Source organism: Gracilinanus agilis, chromosome 3 (genome assembly GCF_016433145.1).
Source record: "Gracilinanus agilis isolate LMUSP501 chromosome 3, AgileGrace, whole genome shotgun sequence".
NCBI classification, from domain to species: domain Eukaryota; kingdom Metazoa; phylum Chordata; class Mammalia; order Didelphimorphia; family Didelphidae; genus Gracilinanus; species Gracilinanus agilis.
The window spans coordinates 76529164-76555679 of record NC_058132.1 but is presented as its reverse complement, the minus strand read 5'-3'; the positions used below and the strand labels follow the sequence as shown (position 1 = coordinate 76555679).

The 26516-nt window shown below is 37.7% G+C and overlaps 1 protein-coding gene across 1 annotated transcript in view; it reads left to right on the top strand.

Annotated features, from left to right (window-relative positions):
- Window positions 1–26516, top strand: part of RLF (RLF zinc finger) — a 106756-nt gene that overhangs the window by 67793 nt on the left and 12447 nt on the right. Inside the window, exon 6 of the mRNA XM_044668026.1 lies at window positions 19143–19279. Coding sequence (XP_044523961.1) covers window positions 19143–19279 — 137 coding nt within the window. The remainder of the gene's footprint in view (window positions 1–19142; window positions 19280–26516) is intronic.

Here is a 26516-nt window from a genome sequence, read left to right as displayed (position 1 = left end):
TAAGTGATTTGCTCAGAGTCACACTGTGTCTGAGTCTTGGGTTTGAACTCATGCTCTCTCCATTGTGCCCCTATCATATTTAGTCTGTCAGCACTTTGCTTAGTACTAGTGATAAGTAAGGCTAAGGCAGCCCCCTAGCCTCAGGGAGCTCACATTCTAATGAGGTGTGGGATTTTAGCTGAAGTATATGCCAGAAGGCAGAGGTGAAGAGGAAGTACATTCCAGTCATGACAAATAGCCACAGAAAATACAAGAGTTAATGTGTCTTATTTGAGGAACAAACAAGGAAGCTGATGTCATTGGATTAATGAGTCTTGGAATGGTGAGACAGAGACCGAGACTGGAAGGGAGAATATAGGTTATGAGAATTTGAGTAGAGGATTTTATATTTGATCCTAGAGGCATTAAGGAGCCCCTGGAGTTTATTACAATATTGGTTTAGCACTTACTATATTTCAGGCACTATGCTAAGCCCTAAGGATACAAATAAGATCAATAAGATCTTATCAGCCTTGGTACTTCATTATTAGTCTCTCTAATTAGAGAGAGAACCATGAACTCCAAACTTCCATTTCGTGCCTGGATTTGAACTTAGGTAGAGGAGTTTTCCTTACTCCAGGCCCAGTACTCTGTCCACTATACCACCTAAATGGTATGATAGTGAGCTCATGGGAAGTGTATTGGAAGAGTCAGACACTAATGAAACAACTGAACAATATTACTACAACTTATTTTATTGTTGTTCAAGCTTCCCTGTATCTAGGAAACTAAATAAAGCAAATCAGCTTTCTATGAAATAGAATTCCCAAGCAGAATGTAAATTCCTTGAGGGCAAGAACTCTCACTAACTTTGTATTTGAAACCATAGTATAAACTCTGGCACCCAATCAGCAATTAATAAATGCTGGTTGATTGATTGAAGCTGTGATTTTGACCTCACTAAAATGTCCTGAAAGAAAACAGATGAAAAACCTTGGTAATGCTTGTATGTTGACAACCAACCTCAGTGTTGCCTGTATAATAAACCCATTCTTATGTACATGCATGGATCCTCTAGTCTTTTTGTTTTTCTTTCTTTCTTTCTTTTTTTTTTTTTTTTTTTTAATTAAAAACCCTTAGCCCCTTTTGCTGGTGATTCTCAAGCTATGCTTAGATGGCTGCTTGTCAGAGATGCTATAAAAGGGATTCCTAGGTCAGTTGGTCAGTTAGCAAACCTTTATTGTTGCCTGTTGTTCAGTTGTTTTTAGTCATGACCCCATTTGGGGTTTTCTTGGCAGAGATACTGGAGTGATTTGCCACTTCCTTCCCCAACTTATTTTACAGATGAGGAAACTGAGGCAGACAGGGTGAAGTGAGTTGCTTAGGGTCACACAGCTAGTAAGTGTCTGAGGGTGTATTTAAACCCAGAAAGATGAGTCTTCCTTACTTCAGGACTGGCATTCTAACTGCTGTGTCACCTAGCTGCCTAAACCTTTAGTAAGTATGTGCCAGCCAATATACAAAGCACTGGATATGGAGAGGCAAAGAAACATGGTCCCTGCCCTCAAGGAGCTCATTTATTATTATTTTTTTTAAACCTTTACCTTCTATCTGAAAAACAATACTGTGTATTGGCTCCAAGGCAGAAGAGTGGTAAGGGTAGGCAATGGGGGTCAAGTGACTTTCCCAGGGTCACACAGCTAGGAAGTGTCTAAGGCCAGATTTGAACCTAGGACCTCCCATCTCTAAGCCTGGTTCTCAAACCACTGAGCTATCCAGCTGCCCCCTAGATTGTCTCATCTTGAAGGCTGACTGTTAGTTTTGTTTGTTTTGTTTAGATTTAGGGGAACTAATTCACACTAAACAAACTCGGTGAAAATGATTGACAAGCCCAAATGCCAATTTATTAATTTACAGTTAGTGAACACGGGACGAAAATCTCTATGTTGAAGTCTTACTGCTTCCTTAATGTTGATATAACTGGGAGACATGATGAGTCAGGGAAAAGCAAGGGTTTGTTTTTGTATTGACTATATACCATATGAGTTAATTAACTAAAGGCTACATCTTGATTTCACATAAAATTTTAATTATATTTTCTTTAAACAATTACTATTTATTGAACATCTGCACAAATTACCTTTGTTGTGTAGTCACTTAGCCTCTCTATGTCTCAGTTTCCTTATCTATAAATTGAGGAAATCTGGATGGTTTCTTTAAGATTCTTTCCAGGCTCTTTTCTATGATTTTAGCATCCTCCTTTGCTAGAGGAGAACAAAGGCATATACAAGGAAGTTAGGAGAAGAACCAGGAGAGGATGACATTTAAGGAGCCTTGGAGGCAAGAATATCTTGAAGGAGTGTAAAATGCCTTTGATGGGTCATGAGGATGAGAACTAGGTAGGGGGAACACTATTGAAAAGTTGGTTATTAGTGACCTTTGAGATAAAAGTTTTCAGAGTTATATAAGGCTAGAAATTTAGTCAAAAGGAATTGATCAGAAAGTGGATAGTGAAGAATTTGAAATGTTGGGCATAGTTTCCTTTTTAAGGAGATAATAGTAGGCCAGAAAATTGACTGGAAGCTAGGTGGGGAGAGGAGGAATTGTTTTTAAAAATAGAATTGGGAGACCTAGGCATGTTTGTAGGAAAATGAGAAAGAGCCATTAGAAAGGGATAATGATGACGGTGATTTTTATTTATATAGTGCTTTTAGACTTAAAACCCTGTGGAGTAAGTAAGGATAGATTAATGGTGTATTAATTAGATGAGAAAAATCTCAAAAGAGAAGAAAGAAATGGGAAAAGTTATTTCTTTTCCTGAGGTAGAAGAGAGAGTGAGTAATTATGCTAAATATATATATATATATATTTTTAAGCATATATATATATATTTTTTTTTTGCTAGCAGAATAATTGATCCCATTGTATGGCCTTATTCTTCTCTGAAATGGCCAACTATGGCTTATAGTTGGAAGTCTGGGGGATAGTGTGTGTGGTATAGTTGGGAAAATGTCAAAAAAAAAATGTAGGGCATGAAGTTTGGAATCAATAAAAGTAGAACAGAAGGATTATAGAGCAATGGTTATATACCACAAATGTATTCTATTAAATTCAGCTCAGTTTTGTGATTTCCTGTAATAATATACACACAGTAGCCTGGGATCAGTAGTAATGAAATTAGTTGGGGGACTTTTTTTCAAGGTTGTGAATTAGGAGGTCAGAAGCAAATAACAAGATAAGAACAAAGGGGATGTGACACCCACAGTTAGATGGTGAGATTCAGACCAGATAGGTAGACTAAGGAAAAATTGGTATCCTGAAAATCTAGAAAGAAGGCAGCAATGTCAAAGGGCAAAAAGAGAGAGGTAGAAGACAATGAGAATTGAAAAGAGATCATTGGATTTGGCAATTTCTCCCTATCCTTCATTTAAACTAAACCTGCTTCTACCATAGTCATGACCTCTTAACTACAACACCCCCTATTCTCAACTATTTCCCCCATCTACCCTCCATTGCCAGCCTTTACAACCTGTGTCTTCCCTCTAGATTTTCAGGACACCATTCTGTCCTGGACCCTCTTCTATATTATATTATGTTATGTTATGTTATATTATATTATATTATATTATATTATATTATATTATATTATATTATATTATATTATATTATATTATATTATATTATATTATAATCTCCTATATTATATTGCCTCACTTGGTAATTTCATCAGCTCCCATGGATTTAATTATCACTTCTGCACATCTATTTAATCAGTCCTGACCTCTCTGTTGACCAATATGGCATCTTCAGTTCCCTTCCAGATAAGATAATGGGTTCCCATTTTGGACATGTTGAGTGTTAGGTGTTGACAATTGTGGACAATTGTGAGATAGGGATTGTCAAAATGTTGTGGGAGAGTGAATTTGTTGTGGGAAAGCAAAGAAAGATTCTCACCCAAAGAATTGGAAGCTCAGACTTCATTCATTTGAAGGCTTGGAAAGTATTTATTCAAGGCAGATACAGAGTATGTGTCCAGAGTGCTAGAGTAGCAATTGCCAGGATCAAGGTTTCAAGATTTATTGAGGGTCTAAGGTAGTGATGGCGAACCTTTTATAGATTGAGTACAGAAACTGTAACCCTCATGCCACATGGAAGCCCCCCTTACAACTCAGACAGGGGAGGGGAAGTGCTCCCATTGGGCTGCTGGGAAGAGAGGTGTGTGATATAAGTAATGTCCTCAGGCATAGTGGAGTGGAGAAGGGAAGCAACCCCATCTGTCACATGTGGCATAAGTTCCACAACACAAGTCTAAGGATTACCTCCTCCCATTCTTGGGAATTCTTCACCTTTTCTCAGAATTTTCCTCCTCTTGGTGTTTCAGGGTGTTCCAGGCTAAAATCTCAGGAAAATGCATGTTGAAGATGCAGGCACTTTTCCAGGTCGAGTTGTGTTTGTAAGGGTTTACACATCATAAGATGAACTAATGATACAAATAAAGAGAAAGGGAGCTTGTACAGGATTGGGGAATTTCCCTTGATTGCAAAGATTGCACATGTGGAGTGATCTCTCCTGTGTCCTGCTAACATTACCTACTTTTCTCTACAAGATTGGAATGTCTGGCAAGCTTTTATCAGCTGTGTAGAAGGCACAGGGAAAGCCAGGGTAGTGTGTATCATGGGTGGAAAGCACAGGATTGGCATATACTTACCTTCATTATATTTTGCAATATTTTCTAACTGGTGAAAAGTTCAGGGTCCTATTTCCATCACTGCTGACCCCCATCAAAAATGAATAATCAAATCTAAAAGTAAAGAGAACTCTAGAGCTCTCAGCTTTAGATTTGTGGTAGAGAATAGTCATTCACTAAAGTCACTGAAAAAATGTGGAGTGAGAATCATTAGAGGATGGTAACAAGGAGAAGATGACAATGTATGATCGATCGAAGACAAAATGGTCTGGTACATTAAACATTGTCCCAAAACCTTCCTTCTCCCAGATATGGGGAATTATGGAGGATAGATTGGGGGAACTCTCAGAGAAAGAGAATTACTTAATTCCAAAAGGGTTATAGAGTGTGTCACCCTGAGCAAAAAGTGAGGGTTCACTTTTTCAAGGAAGTAAATGTTATGTTCAAGACTATAGTGGAATCTACTGAGAACATTGAGGTTTCCAAAGCTCAGCAATGGAGTGAACTCAGAGGAAGGCTGACTTGGTATGATTAGAAATCACAGAAGCACAACAGTGCTGGCGTCTGCATAGAGGGAATACTGCTCCCCTGGGTACTCAAGAGTATACAATATTGTAAGGTCAAAGCTTCCCTTTTTTGAATATTGCTTCTTATATCTGAGTCTCTGAATCTCTTCATAGTTCTTTGTTGTCCCTTCTTGTTCTATGTTGTTTCCATCTTCCTCTCTTGGTCCTGTGCTCTTCTGTATTTTTGTCAGTGATTTAGATGAAGGCACAGGTGAGATCACTTCAGATTACATGACACTGTGGTACTTGCACATTGTAGTTCATTAAATTTATTTATCTTTGGTAGAATTATGAGTTAAATATAAGTTGAAATTTGGTAGGAGTAAATGTAACCTATACTTGGGTTCAAAGTTAGCTGTGCTAGTAAAAGATAAAGTCTGGACAAAATTTCTTGTGAAAAAGTTCTGTGGATTTTCTTATACCCCCAAAAATATTGAATATTCAATCTTAAAATGTTTCAGTGCACCAGGCATTTGTTAAATGCCTGTTGTGTACAGAGCACTACTTGTTCTGCTTGGTCCCAGAGAACAAACCTTGGGCCAGGGTGTAAAAGTTGCAGAGAGAAAGATTTAGTTTCATTTTAAAAGAAAGTGCCTAACAGTTAGAGCTGTTCCAGATAGTGGGTTCTTTTTTAAGTGGATTTTCAGTCAGAACTCAGGTAACAACTTTGAGATATTCAGTTTGAAGATGAGGTTCCTTTATAGACACAGTTTGGATTAGATGACCAATAAGGTTCTTTCCAACTCTGAGATTTATTGTTACCATGACTAAAGCTGGTCTAAAAAGAGGAGCATTAAGAAGAATGTTATAGGATTATGCAGTTTGCATCTGATGACTCAAATGGCAAATATATTTTAAGTATTCATGAAAAGTTTACAGTTGAAAGATTGCTCAATAAAAGTAGAAATTGGACTTTATAAAAACTTCTGGAAGTTCTTTCAAGAAGCCTGGTGTGATTACTGCTAGGGGTACAAGAGAAGCAAAGGAACCAGTGCAAACTCTCCTGGCACGTGCAATGTATGATTAGATTGACTTGCCTACTAGAGAATGCATTAGAGAAGTAGTGTGAAGTAAAGGTAGATCTGAATTGTGGAAGGTCTTCAGAGCTAGGAAGAATACTCATGTTAGGACCCCAGAGGGGTTTTTAAGCAGAAGATATTGTTCAAGGAGAATTGCTTTGGGTTTGCAATATGTGCAAGATAGGGTGGAAGGTGCTACTCTGACATCTTAAGAGGCTTTTGCAGTATCCCACCCTAATAAGGTGTCTGCACTAGAGAAGTAGTAATTAAAATTGAGAAAAAAAGGTGGAAAATCTCAGAGAAACTTTTTTAAATTTAAATTTTTATTGCTATCTTGTTATTTTATTATATTATCTTTATTTCCACTTTAAAAAACAACAACCACCTCTTGCTTTCCATCTTAGAATCAATATTATGTATTGGTTCCAAGACAGAAGGAATAGTAAGGGCTAGGCAATAGGTGTTAAGTGACTTGCCCAGGGTCACATAGCTAGGAACTGCCTGAGGCCAAATTTGAAACCAGAACCTTTCATCTCCAGGCTTGACTCTCTCTACCCACTGAGCCACCCAGCTGCCTCCTTTATTTCCACTTCTATTTCCCACCCATCCAGCAAGCTAATCTCTGTGGTAGAGAAATAAAGGTAAAAGGGCAATTAAGTAGAACTGGCCATCACATTTACTTAGTGATGTTATTGACAATTTCTCCCTTCAGCAGGACTCCCCACCCAATTTCTTGATTTCTAGTACAGAGTTTTCCGCATTATACCAGATGGCTTATTTGGTTTGGTTGTATCCAGTAATAATTTACCTTTAAAAAAAATCCCTACCCTTCTGCCCTTAGAATTGTTACTAAGTATTGGTTCCTAGGCACTAGGGGTTAAGTGACTTTTCCAGGATCACACAGCTAGGAAGTACAGTTTGGAACTCAAGACTTCCTCTCTACAGGCCTGGAACTCTATCTATTGAGCCACCCCTAGTATTTATTTTTTGTGAAGCACATATTCCCCAACTTTTACTTTTTTTCAGGTCACTACACCAATAATACTTTGTTTTTTGAAAGAATCAGGAAGGTTTTTGGTCAAGTATTAGGAGTTTAGACTAGTTGAAGTTTCAAGTTAGTGATTTTGTGCAGTAAAAGAATGATGGAACTAAGGAGAGTTCACTAACAACTGCAGCTGAGGTCAGTAAGAGTTAAGTTAAACAAGCAGCTGGGAATAAAGCAGGGTATGTTGGTACCTGTGGGTATCCCAGTAATGGGTGTACGTAACAGGAAACCTCTGCTGGGAATCGATTGAGCTAGAGACACACAATTAAGATTAATTGACAGAGTCAGCTGGAAGCCAAAACACAGAAGCCAGTTCTGATAAGGGTAGGTTCTTGCAAGTTGAGGATAACAACAGCTTATATTCTGTAGTCCTTTTACTATTGACAAAGAACTTTCCTCACAACACTAAGAAAGAGTAATGCAAGAATTACTCCCATTTTACAGACTAAAAAACCAAGGTTCAGAGAAGTTAAGTCATTTCCCAAGTTACATAAATGACAGAGCCAGTACCCAGACTTAGGTCACATGACTCTAAGCCCAGTGTTCTTTCCATTACACTCTGCTGGTGGGAAGCTGACCTAGTAAGGGAGAAGAGTTTAGTCTAGAGCAAGATGCAAGTCTCTTGTGTTCTTGGCAGAAATAAGACAACATTGCTTATTTGGGGAGGGAAAGAGAAGGGAATCAAATGGTGGTCTGAAAAAGGTTAATTAAGCCATAGGCACACACATTTATTAACATAGACTCTTTGATGTTGGGATATAGTTACTGTACTGTTACTTTTTTGTCTTGAAAATAACACAAAATATTTTAGAATGTTTTCTTTAGGGAAAGAGAAATTTTTTCTTCCAAACATATAAAGTAAATCCCCAAAATGGAGAAAATCCAAATGGGATGATTTGGCTACCTTTGGGTAGCTGTAGTTATTAAGTATCAATGGGAGAAGGGCATATTCTGGATTTAAAAAGGCAAACAGCAACTAGTCTTAGTCATGAACTTGACTCCTTTGGGATAGAGTCACAGTCTCTAGGCATAAATGGTAAACAAAAATATAATTTTCTGCAGGAACCAGTGGGCACCTCATTTTTGAAACAAAGAAAGGTAAACAGGAGGCCACACATTGGTGATATTCTAATATACTGCTTTCTCACAAGAGCATATTGTAGAAAGAATACTGGACTAAATACTGCTACTGCTTTGAATCTTCAGCTTCTTCCTCTCTGAACTGATGACTGTTATTTGAATGTTAACTTATTTTTCATACTATCTTTTCTAAATACAGTCTGTCTTCTTTTATGGGAATCTTAGTGCCCAGCAGTCCACTCACAGTTAGTCCCTGGAATCCAAACCTTTAGAGCATTTTGCCTGCCAGGTGAATTTGGTGTCAAGTTTGCCATTTGCCTCTTGCCTCCTGGTAGCATACTCCTTTTTTGAAATTGTATACCTATTCCCTCCCCCTCCCCCCAAAAGAAAAAAATGGGCTTTTCCTTTTAAGCCTCCCTATACAGTATTATTTTTTAGAAGAGTGATGATCACTTGCCATGTTATGTTTATGATGCTGTTAGTCAGTAGCAATATGAACCTTGCCCTCTTCTAACCCTGCTTCTCCCTAATAGAAGTGGCAGAGTGTTTGGAATTTAAATTATGCCACTAGTTGGCACTGGCCATAATACTTACTAGTTTAATAGACAAATAATAAGCCAAAATAATTTAAATTTGCTGTTGTAAAACTTTGTTTTCTAATATTCATATTTGTCTACCTGTGATATTTTCATTCTCTTTAGACAAGGTTCCCTAATAGAGGCTGTCCTTCTTTAAAGTTTTTCCTACTCTGATCCTTTGAAACTACTCAGCAAGAGAGCCAAATCCATAGTTAAGATTTGGGAGGTTAAGAAGTTGTTTTTTTAGGGGCAGCTGGGTAGCTCAGTGGATTGAGAGCCAGGCCTAGAGACGAGAGGCCCTAGATTCAAATCTGGCCTCAGACACTTCCCAGCTGTGTGACCCTGGGCAGGTCACTTAACTAACCCCCATTGCCTAGCCCTTACCACTCTTCTGCCTTGAGATTGACTCCAAGACAGAAGATAAGGCTTAAAAAAAAAAAAAAAAAAAAAAAAAAGGTTTTTTTACAGGTTCTTGTTTAGGACACTAAGATGAGGAAAGCAGTGTTTAAGACCAATGATCTGTGTCTTGGGGGAGAAGAACAATATAATAACTGTCATTTATAGCAAGGTTTATGGTTTGCTAAATATAATTTGAGAATCTTGTGCCATGCTGTGAGATAGGTACTTGGAGATCTTATCATCCCTATTTTGCAGATGAGGAAACTGAAGCTCACAGAGGTTAAGTCATCTGCCCATAGTCACATACCTAGTATTATCAGACGTAAAATTAGAACCTAGGTCTTCCTGACTTCCAAGTCCAACACTGTGAAAATACTTTGCTAGTGTTAACACAAAGCCAGGATTGGGTTTCATAAACTTAAGCTGTCTACATCATTTATTTCTTCCTTTTGTACAATTCTCTTTTCTCAATTTGAATCCAGGCAACTCCCACAATTATGTGACTAAAAAAAGTAATAGTTCTTCAGGGACTTATATCTCCAGGCTTATGGGTGTTCCTTTCCTCCCTCTTTGAAAAATATAAACTATCTCCAAGTAGAAACAGGAAAGAGGTTTGGGGGGGGGGCTAAGAGGAAGAGAAGAGGGAAGAAGTAGGAGTAGAGATAAAGGTCTTGATGATACTTTCTCAATATTCATCTTTATGTCTCTGCTGCATTTGATACTCTCTTCCTTTGTATTCCTTCCTCTTAGTTTTGTTGACATCACTATCTTTTGGTTCTCTTACTACCTGTCTTAACTGACTGTTCCTTCTCAGTCTCCTTTACTGAGGCCTCCTAATGTGGCTGTATACCAAATCTCTGTCCTGGACCCTTTTTTCTTTCTACTTTTCTCACTTGATGACCTCATCAACTTCCATAGGTTTTAAACATTATCTTTCCACAAAATCTAATGGTTTGCCAAACTTTCTTATTTCTTTCAAGGGTTACTACCATTTTTTCAGTGTCCCATGTCTAAACAGTAGCATTGTCCTCAATTCTCCTCTCTCCCTCACCCATATCTAATCAATTGCCAGTTCTTGCTTTTTCTACCTCTACAACTTTCCTCTTTTCTGACTCCTTCTCTCTATTCACAGCTTTTGTTCAAACCCTTTCTCTTCAATAATTGTAATGGCTGTTTTTTGTTGTTGTTGTTTTGTTTTGTTTTGTTTTTACATTTTTAAACCCTTAACTTCTGTGTATTGGCTCCTAGGTGGAAGAGTGGTAAGGGTGGGCAATGGGGGTCAGGTGACTTACCCAGGGTCACAAAGCTGGGAAGTGTGTGAGGCCAGATTTGAACCTAGGACTTCCGGTCACTAGGCCTGACTCTCAATCCACTGAGCTACCCAGCTGCCCTCTGTAATGGCTGTTTTAACTGGTTTCCCTGTCTTTAGTTTCTATTTTTCTTGTAATCAGCTTTTTACACGGTTGCCAAATTGATATACCTTAAAGTATAGGTCATGCCATGTCCCTTCTTCTCCCTACCATTGCTGGAATGCTATCCCTTCTCATTTTCAAAATTATCTTGCCATCCCTAGTTCTTGCCCCATCTTCTCTTTATATCATAGAATTCCTTAATAGTATCTTTTATCCCTTATCTTTGCTCTTTGGATTTCCTTGTTATTTTGTGTGATGCCTCCTGCTCACCCTCAGCTTTCACTCTTTCATTGCTTTCTGTATGATACTCATTTTTAATTCTTTGGAGGTGGTTGAATTCCATGTCTTTCTGACTATAGTCACACTGACATGATGTTAATATATTTTTTTTTATAACCCTTACCTTCCGACTTGGAGTCAATACTGTGTATTGGCTCCAAGGCAGAAGAGTGGTAAGGGTAGGCAATGGGGGTCAAGTGACTTGCCCAGGGTCACACAGCTGAGAAGTAGCTGAGGCCAGATTTGAACCTAGGACCTCCCGTCTCTAGGGCTGACTCTCATTCCACTGAGCTACCCAGCTGCCCCCGATATGTTAATATTTTTTAATTAGGTGTCTGCTTTCATTGGGATCTTGAGGTCAGCAAAAGAACTTTGCAATTTCTAGAAAGCAACCTCGCCTCTTCTCCTTTTCCTCCTATTGAACTCTGGACCAAACTTGTTCATCTTCACTGTTTCTCCCAGATATAAATGCTATTGAAAGTCACTATAGAGTGATTTTGCACAGTACACATGAGAAAATCTAGCATATTTGAGAAACTATATATTAAAAATGGTTTGCTTACTTCCTTAAAATCATGCAGTTGACTTTTAGTAGAATTGGTAGTATGGGAAAGTAGATTATAGTGGTATATTTAATATTTGCTTTAATATTTAATATTTGCTAGGACCGGAAGTCCTAGGTTCAAAGATTTCCCATCTTTGATGGCAAATGTTAATTTGTATCATTTTACTGGCTGGTTGAAAGACTAATTTTGCAGTATCACATTTTCAGTATTATTAACCTAAACAGATTAATACTGACTGAGTCAGTTCTTTTTGAAAGGTTCATAAAAGAAGATTAGAGCTGGCATCAGTATGTTGAAAGGTAAATTATATATATAGCTAATGGCATGTCAACATTTCAAGAGCCCGTCCCTTCTTCCCAGCACAAAATTAATTGCCCCAAATAGTGTAGTTTACGAACAATTCTTATGGGTTCAAATAAAGAACTCACTGTCATATCTAGAACTGACCTTCAAAAATGAAGGAGAAACTTAATCTGGGGCTTGAAGAAGAGATGAATTTGAACTGGTAAAAGTAATAGTATTTCATATCTCTCTATACGGTGCACAAAGTAGGTATATTCTAGACTTGTTAAATAATGAGAGCAATGGACTGAAATCTGAATTATCGAGTGGAAATAATAAAAATTGCCACCATTAATTTTTTATAATTAACCTTATACTTTTCAAAGTGCTTAAATATTTCACCTCATTTGATTGTTATCCCTATTTGACCTGACTCTTGTTATCTAACCCCATTTTCAATGTATGATCAAGAGTGAGAGATAACAGATAAATAAGCCAGTGTTGGACTGGTATCCAGAAATTAAAAATAAGACAGAAACTCTCAGCATGTAGTGTGTAGTTCTCTTTGGGAAGATTTATGAAAGAACACAAGAAATAATCACACAGGATGAGAAAGCATAGATGCTTTGAGATTTTCACTGTTGGCTCCAACCAATCCACATAGATTAGATAAAGAATCAATTGTGCTATTCATTTTTAGAACATTTTATTTATTAACATTGTTAAAGTGTTTCCAGCGTAGATACATATATATATAAGAACTTAAAAGATTTGTGATTGATGATTTTGTTGATGTCTGTTTTCCCCTTACAGATGTAGATCTGCTTTTACTTGAATAGATTGTCTTGAATTTTGACTAAAAAACAATTCTGTACACAAGTGGCCATTCTGATCATTAGATGCTAAATAATCAGAAGTATTAAATAATTTATTAGGAGCAAATTAATAATTCAGATATCCCTTATCCCAAATATGAATTAGTGTGAGGCTTTGCCATAAATGTAATCTTAAATCAGCTTTTCATTTCATATCCTCTTTGGATATATCTGATAAAATGTCCCTGCCAGTTACATGCAAAGCTTTGTATGGCAGCCATTTAAAATGTAAACTTCTCATGCATGAAAATCACCTAGCAAGTTAACTACTTTTAATCCCTTTTGTGGTGAATTCAGGACAGTATAATGTACCAGAAGAAGCCTGAATTTGAGTGGGGACATATGAGTTTGGATTCCACATCTGCCATTTACTATCAGGCCATGGGTAAACCAAACTCTTAAGGCTCAGTTTCCCCTTCAGTAAAATGAGGATAATAATATTTGCATTGCCTATTTACACAAGGTTGCTGAAAGGAAAGCACTTTGTGAACTTTAAAAGGCTATATCCTGTGAGTTATTAATTATCATTACTACAATTACAGAAGCAATTGATTTTTCACTTACACTCCAACTCAGTTTCTTTAGCAGCAAAAGGGAGATAATAATCTCACATGGTTTCAGGACCCAAATAAAGTAATATCTATGTCAGCACTTTGAAGAGTGTAAGGTGTTAGAGAAAAGTAAAGTGGTGGTTCCTATTACCATATTGGTCTGAATGTAGGCCATGCTTTTTCCCCAGATCTGATTGTATTAAGCGTGAGTGCAGCCTTATAATTGCGCTCTTAGTACCATAGGCACAGCTTAAGCCTCGCTGGTCTCCCTAGCAGCAGCAGAAGCAGTAGCAACAGCTTCCCCACCGGCCCGCACACCTGCTGAAGGAGCCTGTGCCAGACGCCCCTGCTGCTGACACTGCAAGGTAAGGGAGGCAAATCCCTCCCGCTTACACACTGCATCAGATGACTTAATGTATGTGAAGTGCATTGCAATCCTTAAAGCACTATACAAATGTCAGCTGGAGAAGAATTAATATCATTGGCCCTGTCTTCAGAGATAAATTTTACTTATACGATCTATGACCTAGGGTCTATAATCTTATGAGCTCTTTAATTCTTTTTCGTGTACGTTCTTGAGTCTGTAGTCAGGCAGTGACAGGGGATCTCAGCAGTGTGTTCCTTTTCTCCTCCTAGAAGATATGTACACTTTATCCCCTGGCCTTCAGTATAAATATGAGATGGATGGTTGATCCCAAGATTGAGGTGTTTTAGTGTGGACTACAATGTCACAGAACAGTCAAGTAGGCCAGGATACGGATCCCATAGAGGAATGGTGTTTCTAAGCTTTGAAACTGGCCATGCGGCTGCCCTGGGAGTCGGGTAAGGGCAAATAAGAACAACCTTTCTGTATTCTCTGCTTTAGCCACAAAATCATGTGGTGAAGTTTTGGGATCTTTGTTCTATTCTCCAAAATGGAATAGTGGTGAGAAAAAAACTTTACTAATACATTTTCTTCTTTATAAATGATTTCATTTTAGGATTGTGGCATGTTGCTTGGGACAACCTATATTCAGACCAATAGGATGCAGTTATACCCTGCATAAAACAGGTCCAATCAACACCATTTCTCAACAATGTCTTTAATTCATTATGACCAAATTCCCACCTTCATGTTGTGAAACTATTGTAATGTTGTAATTAGTCTATCAAATGTGCTTTCACTGAAAGTTATGGTTTCTTGTAACCATTTGACAACATTTGGTGGGTTATTCCTATATTGTCTATTTCCATTCTGTAATTCAAATATTAATCTACAGCTCCTTTTCTAGGCATTCTGAAACATCTTTATATAATGTTCTAGTAAACCATCTTTGAGGAGTTATATTTTTTGTTGTCCCTGTCAGCTCTCTGAACTCTGGCTTTCTCCCTGCATGCAATGTTGGCTGGGTTTGCTGTGGAACAGTTTCTCCTAGCATGGTAGTCTCCATTCATTCTTTGGTGGGCTCTGATTTTTAATATTCCTAGTCCGTCCAAACCATAGATTTTTATCCAGAAGATTTGATTGTGCTAGAATCTCACTAAAATGACATCTTCATGGTGTAATCTATTCTGTTTCTGGCAACTGAATTGAGCCTTCATTGTGTCTTTGGGTTTCAAAACTCAAATACTGCTTCTTTCCTTCTCTGTGTTGCCCTTGATGATTGAAAAATATTTTTGATATTTTGCTACCTGGCTCACTTTATGAATTTAAACTTCTTCGTATAGCTAATTAAATTTAGTTCTCTGTTTAAATAAAAATCTTGCTATTTACAGCAACATTTTAAAGGTCATATAGATTGAGCACTGGTTAGAAGTCCAAAGACTGGGGTCTGCCACTAACTAACATTGTGACTTTGGGCAAGTTAAATAACCAACCCAATGTGCAAGTTCCCTTATCTGAAATGTGGAGTTAATTTTTTTCAGGCATTTTAGTCATGTTGGACTCTTTGTGACTCGTTTGGGATTTTCTGAGTAGTTTGCCATCTCCTTCTCTAGCTCATTTTACCAATGAGAAAACTTAGGCAAACAGGGTAAAGTGACTTGCCCAGGGTCACATAGTAAGTATTTCAAGTCAAATTTGAACTCAAGTACTTCCTGATATAAATGTTTCTCTCTCCACTTTGTCCACTATGTCACCTTGCTGCCCTAGATGTAATTTTGCAAATTAGATCAAGTCTTAAGAATGGCTCTTTCCTTCTGAGATTCCACCCAGTTGGATTGTTTACTGGTTTTAACTGGAAGGTATCCATTTACAAATTTTTGTAGTATTTTTTTTTTTTTTTTGCTCCTGATTCATGATTTTATTGATGTAGGAAGCTCCCAAGTAAAGAAACTCTCTCTCCCAAGGCAGCTTAACAGCTACTCAACATCTTAGAGATGCCTGGGATCCTGACAGAAAACAGAACTTGCCCAAAATCACACAGCCAGGATGTACTCTGTAGAATTCAAACCAAGGTCTTCCTGTTTCCAAGGCTGGTTGGCCTTTTATTCACTGCCCAGTGCTTCCTTGCAAGTTTTTTGAAAGGATAGAGAGATTTAATATTTGTATTTGTACTTTGAGAAGTAAAAGACACCATTCAAAATGTAGGATATTGTAGTAAGACCTTTGAGCCTATCAGAAAGTTGTCGTAATATTTCATGTACTTTCTCACTTAAATCCAGGACCTATTTAACTTTTGAAAATTAAGTACCTTTCAAATTAAGGCTCTCTTTTTGACCATACAGCTTACCTTAGGTTATAACTAAGAGCAGGGATAGGACTACGGTTTTAAAAATGGCTTATTTCCTCATAGTCAAGTCCCTCATGATGGAGCAGTCATTGTTAGTTAAAAACAACCCCAGAACTGAAAAAAGTTTTAAAAAGCAGTTTTTAAGTTTTCCCATAGGAGGGAGAATGGGGCCGGGGGGGTGGGGTGGGGAGGAATAGTGACCCTTGAACTTCTATGAGTTATATAGAATTCAACCAAAGAAACAAGGAAACAATTGTCTGTCCAGCATGGAGGCAGTTTTTTGATAAAGACATGTAGATTGATTAGAATTTATATCTCAGGAAATTGGAAGTTTTTTCATCGATCTTTGGATCCATTAGAAGTGTTTTGAGGTCAGTATAACCCGGATATTTTGAGTTAAGCATTATACAAATCTAGTCTCTAAGCAACCTCTGCTTTCTCAACCCTGCAGGTCTAGGTTTGAACAATGCAATAAAGTATTCCCATATCATTAATTTTAATCCACTGCCTGACAGGCTGCATAGAAACTACCCCAGAGCCAATAAGAAGTACATGGTAACAATCTCATGTAGCAATTCACTTGTAACATCATCCCATGTCTACTACAGAAGGCATCTGGAACCCACTTCTAGAAGCAGCTCATGTGGAATTATCTAGGGATCCCCCAACACCCCCAGCTTCCAGAATCAGAACCTTGCCATTAGGGGCAAAATGCTTCTTGGGAAAGTTAAGTTAACCATTCATGCCATTTGCGTTGGAATCCTCAGAGCACTCAGGAACTTGCCAGATGACTCATGGCATGATTACCTAGGCCCTGGCTCTTAACTGTATGTCTGAGTACAGCAGAGTTAGGGCTGGTTTCCCTCAATATGAACCCATTTCCTCACTTACCCTTCCATTTGCCTTCCATCTTAGCCCCTTAGATTAGGTGGCAGGTAACTTAAGGATAAAAGTAGCTGTGCTGTGTGTTTTTGTTTTTGTTTTAAGGAAAATAAAACAAATGAAGATGATAGAGACTATACTTTTTGAAAATTTAAAAAAAAACAACCACCTCCAAGTCATCCACCTAAATCCTTTCTAACAGTCTTAGTGACTTTACATCATACTTAAGAGAAACAAAGAGCTGCCTTTAAAAAACTAAAAAGGAATAGGGATTCGAAAAAAGCAAAGAGGGAGAGAAGCAGACCTTATGGTCCTGTGGAAGAGGAGTAGCTAAAAGACTAAGGTAATGGCCCTCCCTCTTTAGAATAACAGTGTAGTAGGGTGCTGGACAGCAGGAAGGTGACTAGGCTGTTCCACCATTGGGGGAGAAGAGAGTGCAGTGGCAAGCCCAGAGCTTGAGGACATTCATCCCTAGGTCCATGACATTAATCTCATTTCGAGTTTACAAAGCACTATCACATCAACCATCTCAGGAGTGTTTATTAAGTGGCTTACTGTGTACCCAGCATTTGAAAATGCCTTACCCAGCAGCTTTATGAGGTAAGTAAGGCCAGCTTCTGTAGAGTCCTGTAAATTCAGAGATTAGCCAAGGTCACAGAGCTGGGATTTTAGTCCATATGATAGATCAGATTGAGAGTGAGAAGGACCATATTCATTTTATGGATGACAACATTGCAGCCCTGAGAGACTCAGGGATCACACAGGTAGGCAGGAATAGAGGAGTACAAACCTTGGTTCTCTGACTGGAACCAGTGCTGTTTCCCATTATATCATATACTGCCTGTGATTTCAGTTGTGTTGGGCACTCCCCTGGGAAGAAAATCTCTCCACCTATACAGATTGGCAGTTTCTGTCACATAGAATCTTAGAGAATCAGGAGTGGGGAGAGGAATGTTTAATCACCGTCCTCAGGGGCACAGAGTCAGTATTTGTCATAGGTAGGACTTAAATCTTGATTTTCCTTACTCTGAGCTCTATCCATTATATCACACTACTTTATGCTGCCCCATCTAAATCATCTGACTACTAAGCGGTCAGGTGCTCTTTTTGCTTTGTAGAACAGCCCCTCACTTTTGAAGAATCATTAAGTAAAGTGAATTTAAGTAAATCTTCGAAGTACTTTATTAGAAGCGGAAGCTTAAACAGCACCAGCTTTATATTGAAGACTTTTCTACTTTAGCCGTAGCAAAAATGTGACATTATTAGGGATTGGCATGTCATTTAGAAGTGTTAAATTAGATTCACCATCTTCTTTACTAGGGAAAGATATAATATATTTTAGAAGGATTTTCTTTACAAATAATTAAAATTTTAAAAACTTTAGTATTTAAGGAGATTTAAGATTTAATAACCTGGAAACTTGACTTACCCAGAACACTGCATTCCCTAGTGATGCCAAGTAAATGAGGTATTGCCATATTGTTGTTTTTCCTCCTAGGAACAGTTTCTAAAATGTCCCAGGCTAGCTCAGCTGCTAGTTTTAATAGAAATGGACCTGTTGTTTTGTTAACATGTTTGTAACCACAGTATCCTTTTGAATAAAGCATAAAGAATGAACTTCAGATGATAAGGAACCCTCTTAAAACATAATATGATCTGTTCACATCTGAGAGCTAGATTAATAATTAGTTTATGTTGAGAGACAAATATGTGTAGTGAATAGAAAGGCATCCTTGAAGTCAGGAAGACCAGGATTCAAGTTCTGCTTCTGATCGCAAATTAACCACACAGCCCCAGGCAAGTCCCCTAACCTCTTAATACCTCAGGAAACTTGCTAAGGCTGTTGGTTACCAACAGGGGTTATTCTTATTCTGCATTGGTGGGGAGATTTTCCTCACCAAGAGTTCTCTGTACCAGTGAAATTACAACTTTGGTTTCAAAAATCCAAACTTCAAAAACAAAAACTTTTATTTCATTGGGATAGGGGATGTGGGTGTGGAGGGGGACTTGTTTGTAGTTTCTTTACTATGCTCCACAGAGCCTTTTCCTTCTTGTCTTGACACATTCATGCCCCAAAGCCTCAAAAGATTAGCTTATGTTGGACTTTGCCCTGCCAACCAGCTAAAGATTTGGGACCTATTGCGAATGTTATAAAGTAGCTTCACTTTGTGCCAACCTTGTTCAGGAAAGTCACCATTTTCTTTTTGACTCAGCCATCTCATTTTTGATAGATTGCAAAATTGGACTGCAAGGAAGTGCTAGACATCATATGTAATCTGGAGTCTGAGGGTCAGGATCACACAGCCTTTATTCTCTGTACGACTTACCTAACGCAGCAGCTGCAAACTGCAAGTGTGTGTTATTCTTGGTGAGTATCTTTAGTTTTTATTCCCTTTATTTGATAATACATAGAATTAACATTAAGGGGTCAAAAAACTGAAAATTTTGTTAAATTCTAGTTCAAGCTCTAGGGGACATGGGATGATAGTATTGCAGAATTTGCTGACAAACTAATGATTGGATGGCAAGCACTGTTGGATTCATATTTTTAAGGACCCAGGTAAACGTGAGAATTGGAGTTATATGTAAAGTATAAACTGAATTTTTGCTACTTGGTTTATTGAGAGCTCCTAACACTAACTCTGGGGTTTTTTTCTCCTGGGAGAGATGTATTAACATAACATATGAGTCAGTTTGTTCTCAATTTAAATATTTCCTTAGTGGCTATAGCAGGCAAGGGGCCCTGGAGTAAGTTCTAGAAATTGATACAAAACTAAAATCCATTAAGTTCCTGCCCTTAAAGTGCTTAACATTTTGCTGGCTGGTGTAAAATGTGTACAAGTAAGTATATACTTAAAGCCTCTCCCTTAGCCTTCTGTTTGGTGCAAGGCTTGTGTAAATTTAGGATTTTGCTTCTATGAATTTTGAGGCATTTACTCACTCTCTTTAAATCAGTTTGTATAACCTTGTAGATAAGTATTTGTGTGTACATATCTCTTCTTCATCCTCTCCCCCTTTCCCAACTAAATTATAACCTCCCCATGGAAAGGAACTATTTTTGGTTCATTCTTTCGTCCTTGTATCTACAGATGCTTGCAAAAAATGTTGATTAAATTGATTATTATCCAGACTAGAGAGAAACCCATCCTGTGTTTTCTAGAATAATTTAAGAACAGAGAGAAACATTGAAGATTAGGGGAAGGGATGAGGTAGCCTTTGGGAGTGGATCAAGATAGACTTACTGGAGAAAGTGGCATTTCATTTGGACCTATAAGAAAGAAAGGTATTTACAAAGCTAAGAGTGAGTATATTCCAGGCTTAAAGACACAAGTGCAGAAATGCACGGAGGGAAGTGAGGACAAGATGTGGTAGTAGTACAGTTTGACTCAACTATGGAGTTCTGTATATAAGAGGTAAAATAAAACTAGTCAGGTTGGAGACCCCTGAATGCTAGGTTGCTTGTGCTTCATTAACTCCTTAAATGAAGTCCTGAGATGATTCTCAGTTACATAGTGGAGTCACTAATTAGACTCCTGGGCATTGTGGAAAAGAGAAATACCAACTGTTTAGGGTGTTCTTTCATAGTTTTACATGTTGATTGGACATTCATAATATTAGAGACATTATAAAAGAAAGGCATCTAAACTAATACAGAATGGATCCAGATTTCCTTCATATATTACCCTAACCATATTTTAAATTTATAATTTTATTGCCCAATTTCTACAAAGGTAGACCTTAGTTGTATGTTGATACCCTCTCAACCCCCACCAAAAAAAAAAGATTGTTTCACCTATACAAGGCTTATAGTCTGGTTGAAGATATAAGACATATTAAGAGGTGAGTCATTACTGGTTTCTGTGGCCAGACGAGGCCTTTAGGGAGAAGATGGCACTTAATTGTAACTGGGTCAGTGGATTGTATTTGAATTGGATAAGTTGAGAGGCCAGGACCATTCTGGCCAGGGAAAAAAGCTCAGTCAGTAAGCATTTATTACTCTCTTAATATGTGCCAGACATTGCTCTAAGTGCTAAAGATACAAAGAATGGTCAAAAACACAGCCTATTGTCTGTCAAAAGAGCTCATATTCTAATGGGGGAGATAACGTGTAAATAATTAGGTAAAGACAATACATATACAGCATAGGTAAGGGTAAATCTGGAGGGGAAAATAGCTTGGGGGAAGGGTGCTTAGCTGTCTTGGAGAAGGTGGACTTTGAGAGTTGAATTTCAAAGGAAGTTAGTGAAACCAAGAGACAGGTGTGAGGATACACAAGATTCCAGGGATAGGGATCAGCTTTCCAAAAGCATTGGAAATAGGAGATGGGATGTTGTGTTTGAAGAACTGGAAGTAAGCTGATGTAGCTACACTTGACATTTTAAAAAGGAGTAAGGTCTAAGAAAACACCACATTATTAAGAGTGATGAATCAAGAAGAGATAGGCTAAAAGGACATTGGAGAAGTGCCTACATGGCTCAGTCAATAGAGAGGCATGCCTGGAGATGGGAAGTCCTGGGTTCAAACCTGCGCTCAGATATACTCAGTCAAAGCTGTGTAACCCTGGGCAAGTCATTTAACCCCATTGCCTAGTCCATAGCGTTCTTCTACCTTGGAACTGATGCTTGGTATTGATTCTAAGATGGAAGGTAAAAGTTGTTTGTTTCTTTTAAGGTTGTTGGAGTAGTACAGGTGACAGGTAAGTAGGGTCTAAACTAGGGTTTATGGCAGCATGATTGAAGTTGACTATATACATCTCATATTGTAGAGCCAGAAATCATACAGGATTTGACATTGAATTGGAGTGGAGTGAGCAAGAGTGGAAGAATTGAAAATTACTAAGGAGCCACATGACTAGGGAGGATTGATGGTGCCTTCAATAGTAACAATAAGGTTGTTTGTAGGAGAGGGCAGGTTTGGCAAATTTTTTTTGTTGTTATTGTTGTTGTTGTTTAGTTGGAGGGGAGTTCTCATTTGGATATATTGTTGAGCTTGAATTGCCAATAGGAAATCTAATTCCAAATGTCCAAGAAGCAGTTGGAGATCGGTGACTGTAACTCAGGAGAACCATTAGGACTGAATAGCCATTTCTGGGAATCATCAGACATGGTTAACTGAATCCATGGAAATTAATGAGATCACTGACTAAGCCAAAAAAACAAACCCTCAAGCCTGGAAAGCCTACAGAACTCTTGTCCCACCATTAGTGAAATTGACATGGATGAAAAACCAGCCAAGAAGACTCGGGAAGGAGCAGTTGAACTGACAGGAGAAGATCCAGGAAAGATTGTCACTAGAATCTCGATAGATGAATCCCTTAATAAGTGCTTGCCATGGGCCAGGTACTGTAAGAGAAAAAGGCAGGAGGTGGTCAACAATGTGAAGTGCAGAGATAAGGATAAAGATTGAAAAAAGGCCATTAAGTTTGACAGGAGATGCATTTGTGACGTCTGTACCACCATTGATTGACTCGTGCAAGTATATTTCTTTTCCTGCATTAGTAAGGAATTAATAGACATTTCCCTAATTTGCTTTTTTAATAATTCTGATGGAAGCAAGGAAGTTTTTAGTCACTAATGTTTTATTCCCCTTTTTTGATGCCCTAAAAGAGGAATAGAACTTTTCAAACAGAGTTCCAATTTGAGAATATAAGTGAATGTAAGCTAGGAAATAGTTTTCATGATTTGAAAAAACCCATAAGAAACAGTATTGGGCCTTTTATAGCTTTCAAACAAAGACAAGGTGGATGGAGTATCCAAGCCCTAATAGAACATATGAAAGGCTATTCATACAACAGAAGCGGAATGCCAAATCTGTCTGAAATAAGGTTTTAAGATTATATTACATCTAGAAATCTAGATATACAGTTTTTCCTATGAAACTTTGAATTTCTTTCCATGTGAAAATATCAGCAAGTATACTCTTGAGCTCCAGTTCAGGGCATGTTCTTTTGTTGAGGAGAGGGTTGGAATATATATGTGTAGTCGTGATTACAAATACATTCATATTTTTAAATATGAAAGGTATAACTAGAAAGCACCAACAGTTTTGTTGTTTTCTTACCTATTCCTCTAGGTACTTTTTTCTTTTCTCTGCCCACCCCAAGTAGTTACCTTGAGGTATTTGATTACAAACCACATAAGCAAACCAGTACTCTGTGCTTACTTTTTGTATGAAACTCAAAATGGAATTTCTCAGTGTGAACCTTATGGTTGTCATCTAGCTGTATCTTTTCAAGGACTACTAAAGTTCCAAGAAAAGACCTATTCTTTTCCTAGCTTCTTCTAGTGTCTGATAACAGGCATTGTAAATTACTTAACTTGTTCACCCAAATATTTATGGTAGCCTGAATTTTGTCTCAATATGAAGAGACCAGGAGTCAGAGATAAATATAAATTTAAAGTTGGCAGCTAAGTGGCACAATGGATAGCACACTAAACCTGGAGTCAGGAAAACCTCAATTCAAATCTGACCTCAGACACTTACTAGCTCTGTGACTGAGCAAGACACTTAACCTCTGTTTGCTGTAATCTACTACAGAAGGAAACAACAAACTACTTTAATATCTTTGTCAAGAAAACCCCACAGACAATAACGTCCATGGGTCACAAAAAGTCAGCACAGCAATAACAAATACTTTGGCATGTGAAGACTTCCTTCCAGTGGAATTGGCAGATGCGAACAATTTGTTCCAGTGGTCATAAATGCAGGAGAAGTAGGCACCATGGAGCTCTCTTAGAACTTGGTCAGACATCAAAGACACCAAGGTTATCTACTGCATTCCAGCGCAACTCACTTAAATCTAATGCATGGCACAAGTCAGGACCCATGATGTCATTGGTCCTCTTCAAAAAGGAAGAATGAACAACAAAATCTTATTGATAATAGGATATTAGCAACATTACTATCTGAGTTTAGAGTCATGTGGAAAGTTTTTGATTTTCCCGTAAGTCTAAATGAGGAATTAACTCATGTACAAATGGGAAGCTTTGACTCACACAGAAAAGGAGAAGTCTTAAAAAACAAAGGACTTCTCACTGGAGTGGGGAGGTTAAACTCTAACAGATTAGCAGACCTCAGCTAAAAATCAAGTTTGATAATATTGATTAAACATAAATTCCAATTAGCGTTTCTCATGTGTACTACTACTCAGAAGAGAACAATCTTATCAAGATTATGATAGTTATCCAATTGAGTTAGTCCATGAGTACTTGCATCTTTGTTGAATACAGGTAAATAATGATCTGGATTTGGAATTTAATAAGATTGACTGGGCTAGATTGAAATCACCAAACACTTTGAAAAACCACTGGTACTAGTTGTGTTGTTTACCATAAAAGCTCCTTTTTTTCCCCTCCTTTTTAACCCTCGTATTCTTCATGTGATAATACTTGCCTACAAATCATAATGTGTGACCAGATTCCCAACTATCCTTTTTGTAAAATTTATTCATGTTATACAATATTAGGAAAGGAGATGAGCCAGGAATGTATCAAGAATGAGTAATAACAGCAGGACAACCCAAATGTTTCACTGGTATTCCCAGAGCATTAGAATAACTCGAGGATGGCCTCTCTGGATGAATCCACAATGAAGGGTTTGTAGGATGGCACAAGCAAGAGCTGTGCATGGTGAAAAGACATGGATGAGTTGAGGTCTTTAACAATGATGACAGTGCTTACATCAATTAAGATCACTGATCTTATTTTTTAAAACCGAAACATAACATTATAGTACTCAGAACAAGATGACGATCATCTTGCTATCCTCTACTTTAATGTAAGATTATCTGATATTGATTTTTGTATTTTTGGAGAGACTTTTAAAAATTGTTTTGGGTCCCTAGGATGTCAACTAAGACAATGGTTAAAGGTCTCCAACCCATGCCATATACAGACTGCCCCATGAAGCTTAGGATATTTAGCTTGGAGAAGAGACTACTTGGATTGGGGAGACGGGAAGAGATAGAGAATATCATTGCTATCTTCATGTATTAGAAGATCTATCATATAGAAAAGAAATGTCTTTTACTTAGTCTCAGATAATGGGCAAAAAATAGAGGGAGTCAAATTTCAGTTTAATATAAAAACCGTTCATTATAATAGCTGGGTTATCACTTTGTAGAGAGGATGGTGCTCATCCTAAATAAGGACATTTCTAGGTATAGAGCACTATACTCAGTTTCTGGAGCAGAAAAGAACTTTTCCTCCATTTAACAAATTGCCATTGGCTGGGTGAGTAAGAATGCCTCTTGAGTAAGTTGTATCTGTAGGCCTGGAGCCTATCTTTTGTCCCACTTCCCATTCATTTCTTTCCCTACCCCTCATCCCCTTCTACCTTCTATGTTTTTCTCTCTGACCCTACCTGACTTTATAAAATACCTCCTCTCTACTCATAATGGACCCTCATTCATTATTTTTATTTTATCATTTCATTTGACTCTGCTACATTATTAGCTCTATTTCTCTTCTCCATAATCAGGTTAGCAATTTTCACGAGAAATCATCATAGGGAAGAACTAGAACTTAATGTAGAAGGAATAGAGATGTCCTTGGGTCCTACAAGACTACCTGCAAACAGTCTTATGTGCTACTTGGTCTGGTATTTTTAGTCATCATTTTAATCCTGGGTAAATTTCTACCAAACTTTTACAATATGCATACTTTCAGCTCAGTATCCTACATAACTTGTTAGGACTGAATATTAATTTGTGATTTTATCCTTTTGAGAAGAGAATTGGATTACATGAATTTAATGGCTATCTTTATAGCCTTTCTGATTCTAGGATTCTCTTGTTCCTGAACAGTAGTAGGTCCTATATGTTCAGCTAACACCTCCTTTACAATTTTTGCATAGATGTGCAGTGTATAATTTTTGGAAACAGGAACTCTGCCTTACATTTCTATTTGTAGTCCCAGAAGTTGATATAATACTTTGCACAGAGTAAATATTTTATAAAAGCTTTTTAATTCTCTACGAGCCCAATTTTGTCAGACTATGGCGAGCTTAATTATGTCAGATTGGCCAATATGACAGTATTGGAAATTGATAAATGTTGAAGGGGATGTGGCAAAATTGTGACACTAATGCATTGCTGGTGGAGTTGTATAACCATTCTGGAGGGCAATTTGTAATAATGCCCAAAGGGCTATAAAAGACTGCCTGCTCTTTGATACAGTAATACCACTACTTAATCTGTATCCCTAAGAGATATTTTTTTTAATGGTAAAGGACCTGTTTGTACAAAAATGCTGCCTTTTTTGTGGTGGCAAGGAATTGGAAACTAAAGGGATATTCCTCAATTGGGGAATGGCTGAACAAATTGTGGTATAATAGAATACTATTGTGCTATAAGATAAACAGGATGATTTCTTTTTCTTTTCATTTTTTATTTAATTAATTAAGAATATTTTTCCAGGGTTACATGATTCATGTTCTTTTCCTCGAACCCTTCTCCTCCCCCCTCCCAGAGCCAATGAGCAATTCCGCTGGGTTTTAAATGTATCATTGTTCAAAACCTATTTACCTATTATTATTATTTGCAATAGAGTGATCATTTAAAGTCAAAATCTGCAATCATCCCCATCCAGCCATGATTCTTTTACATT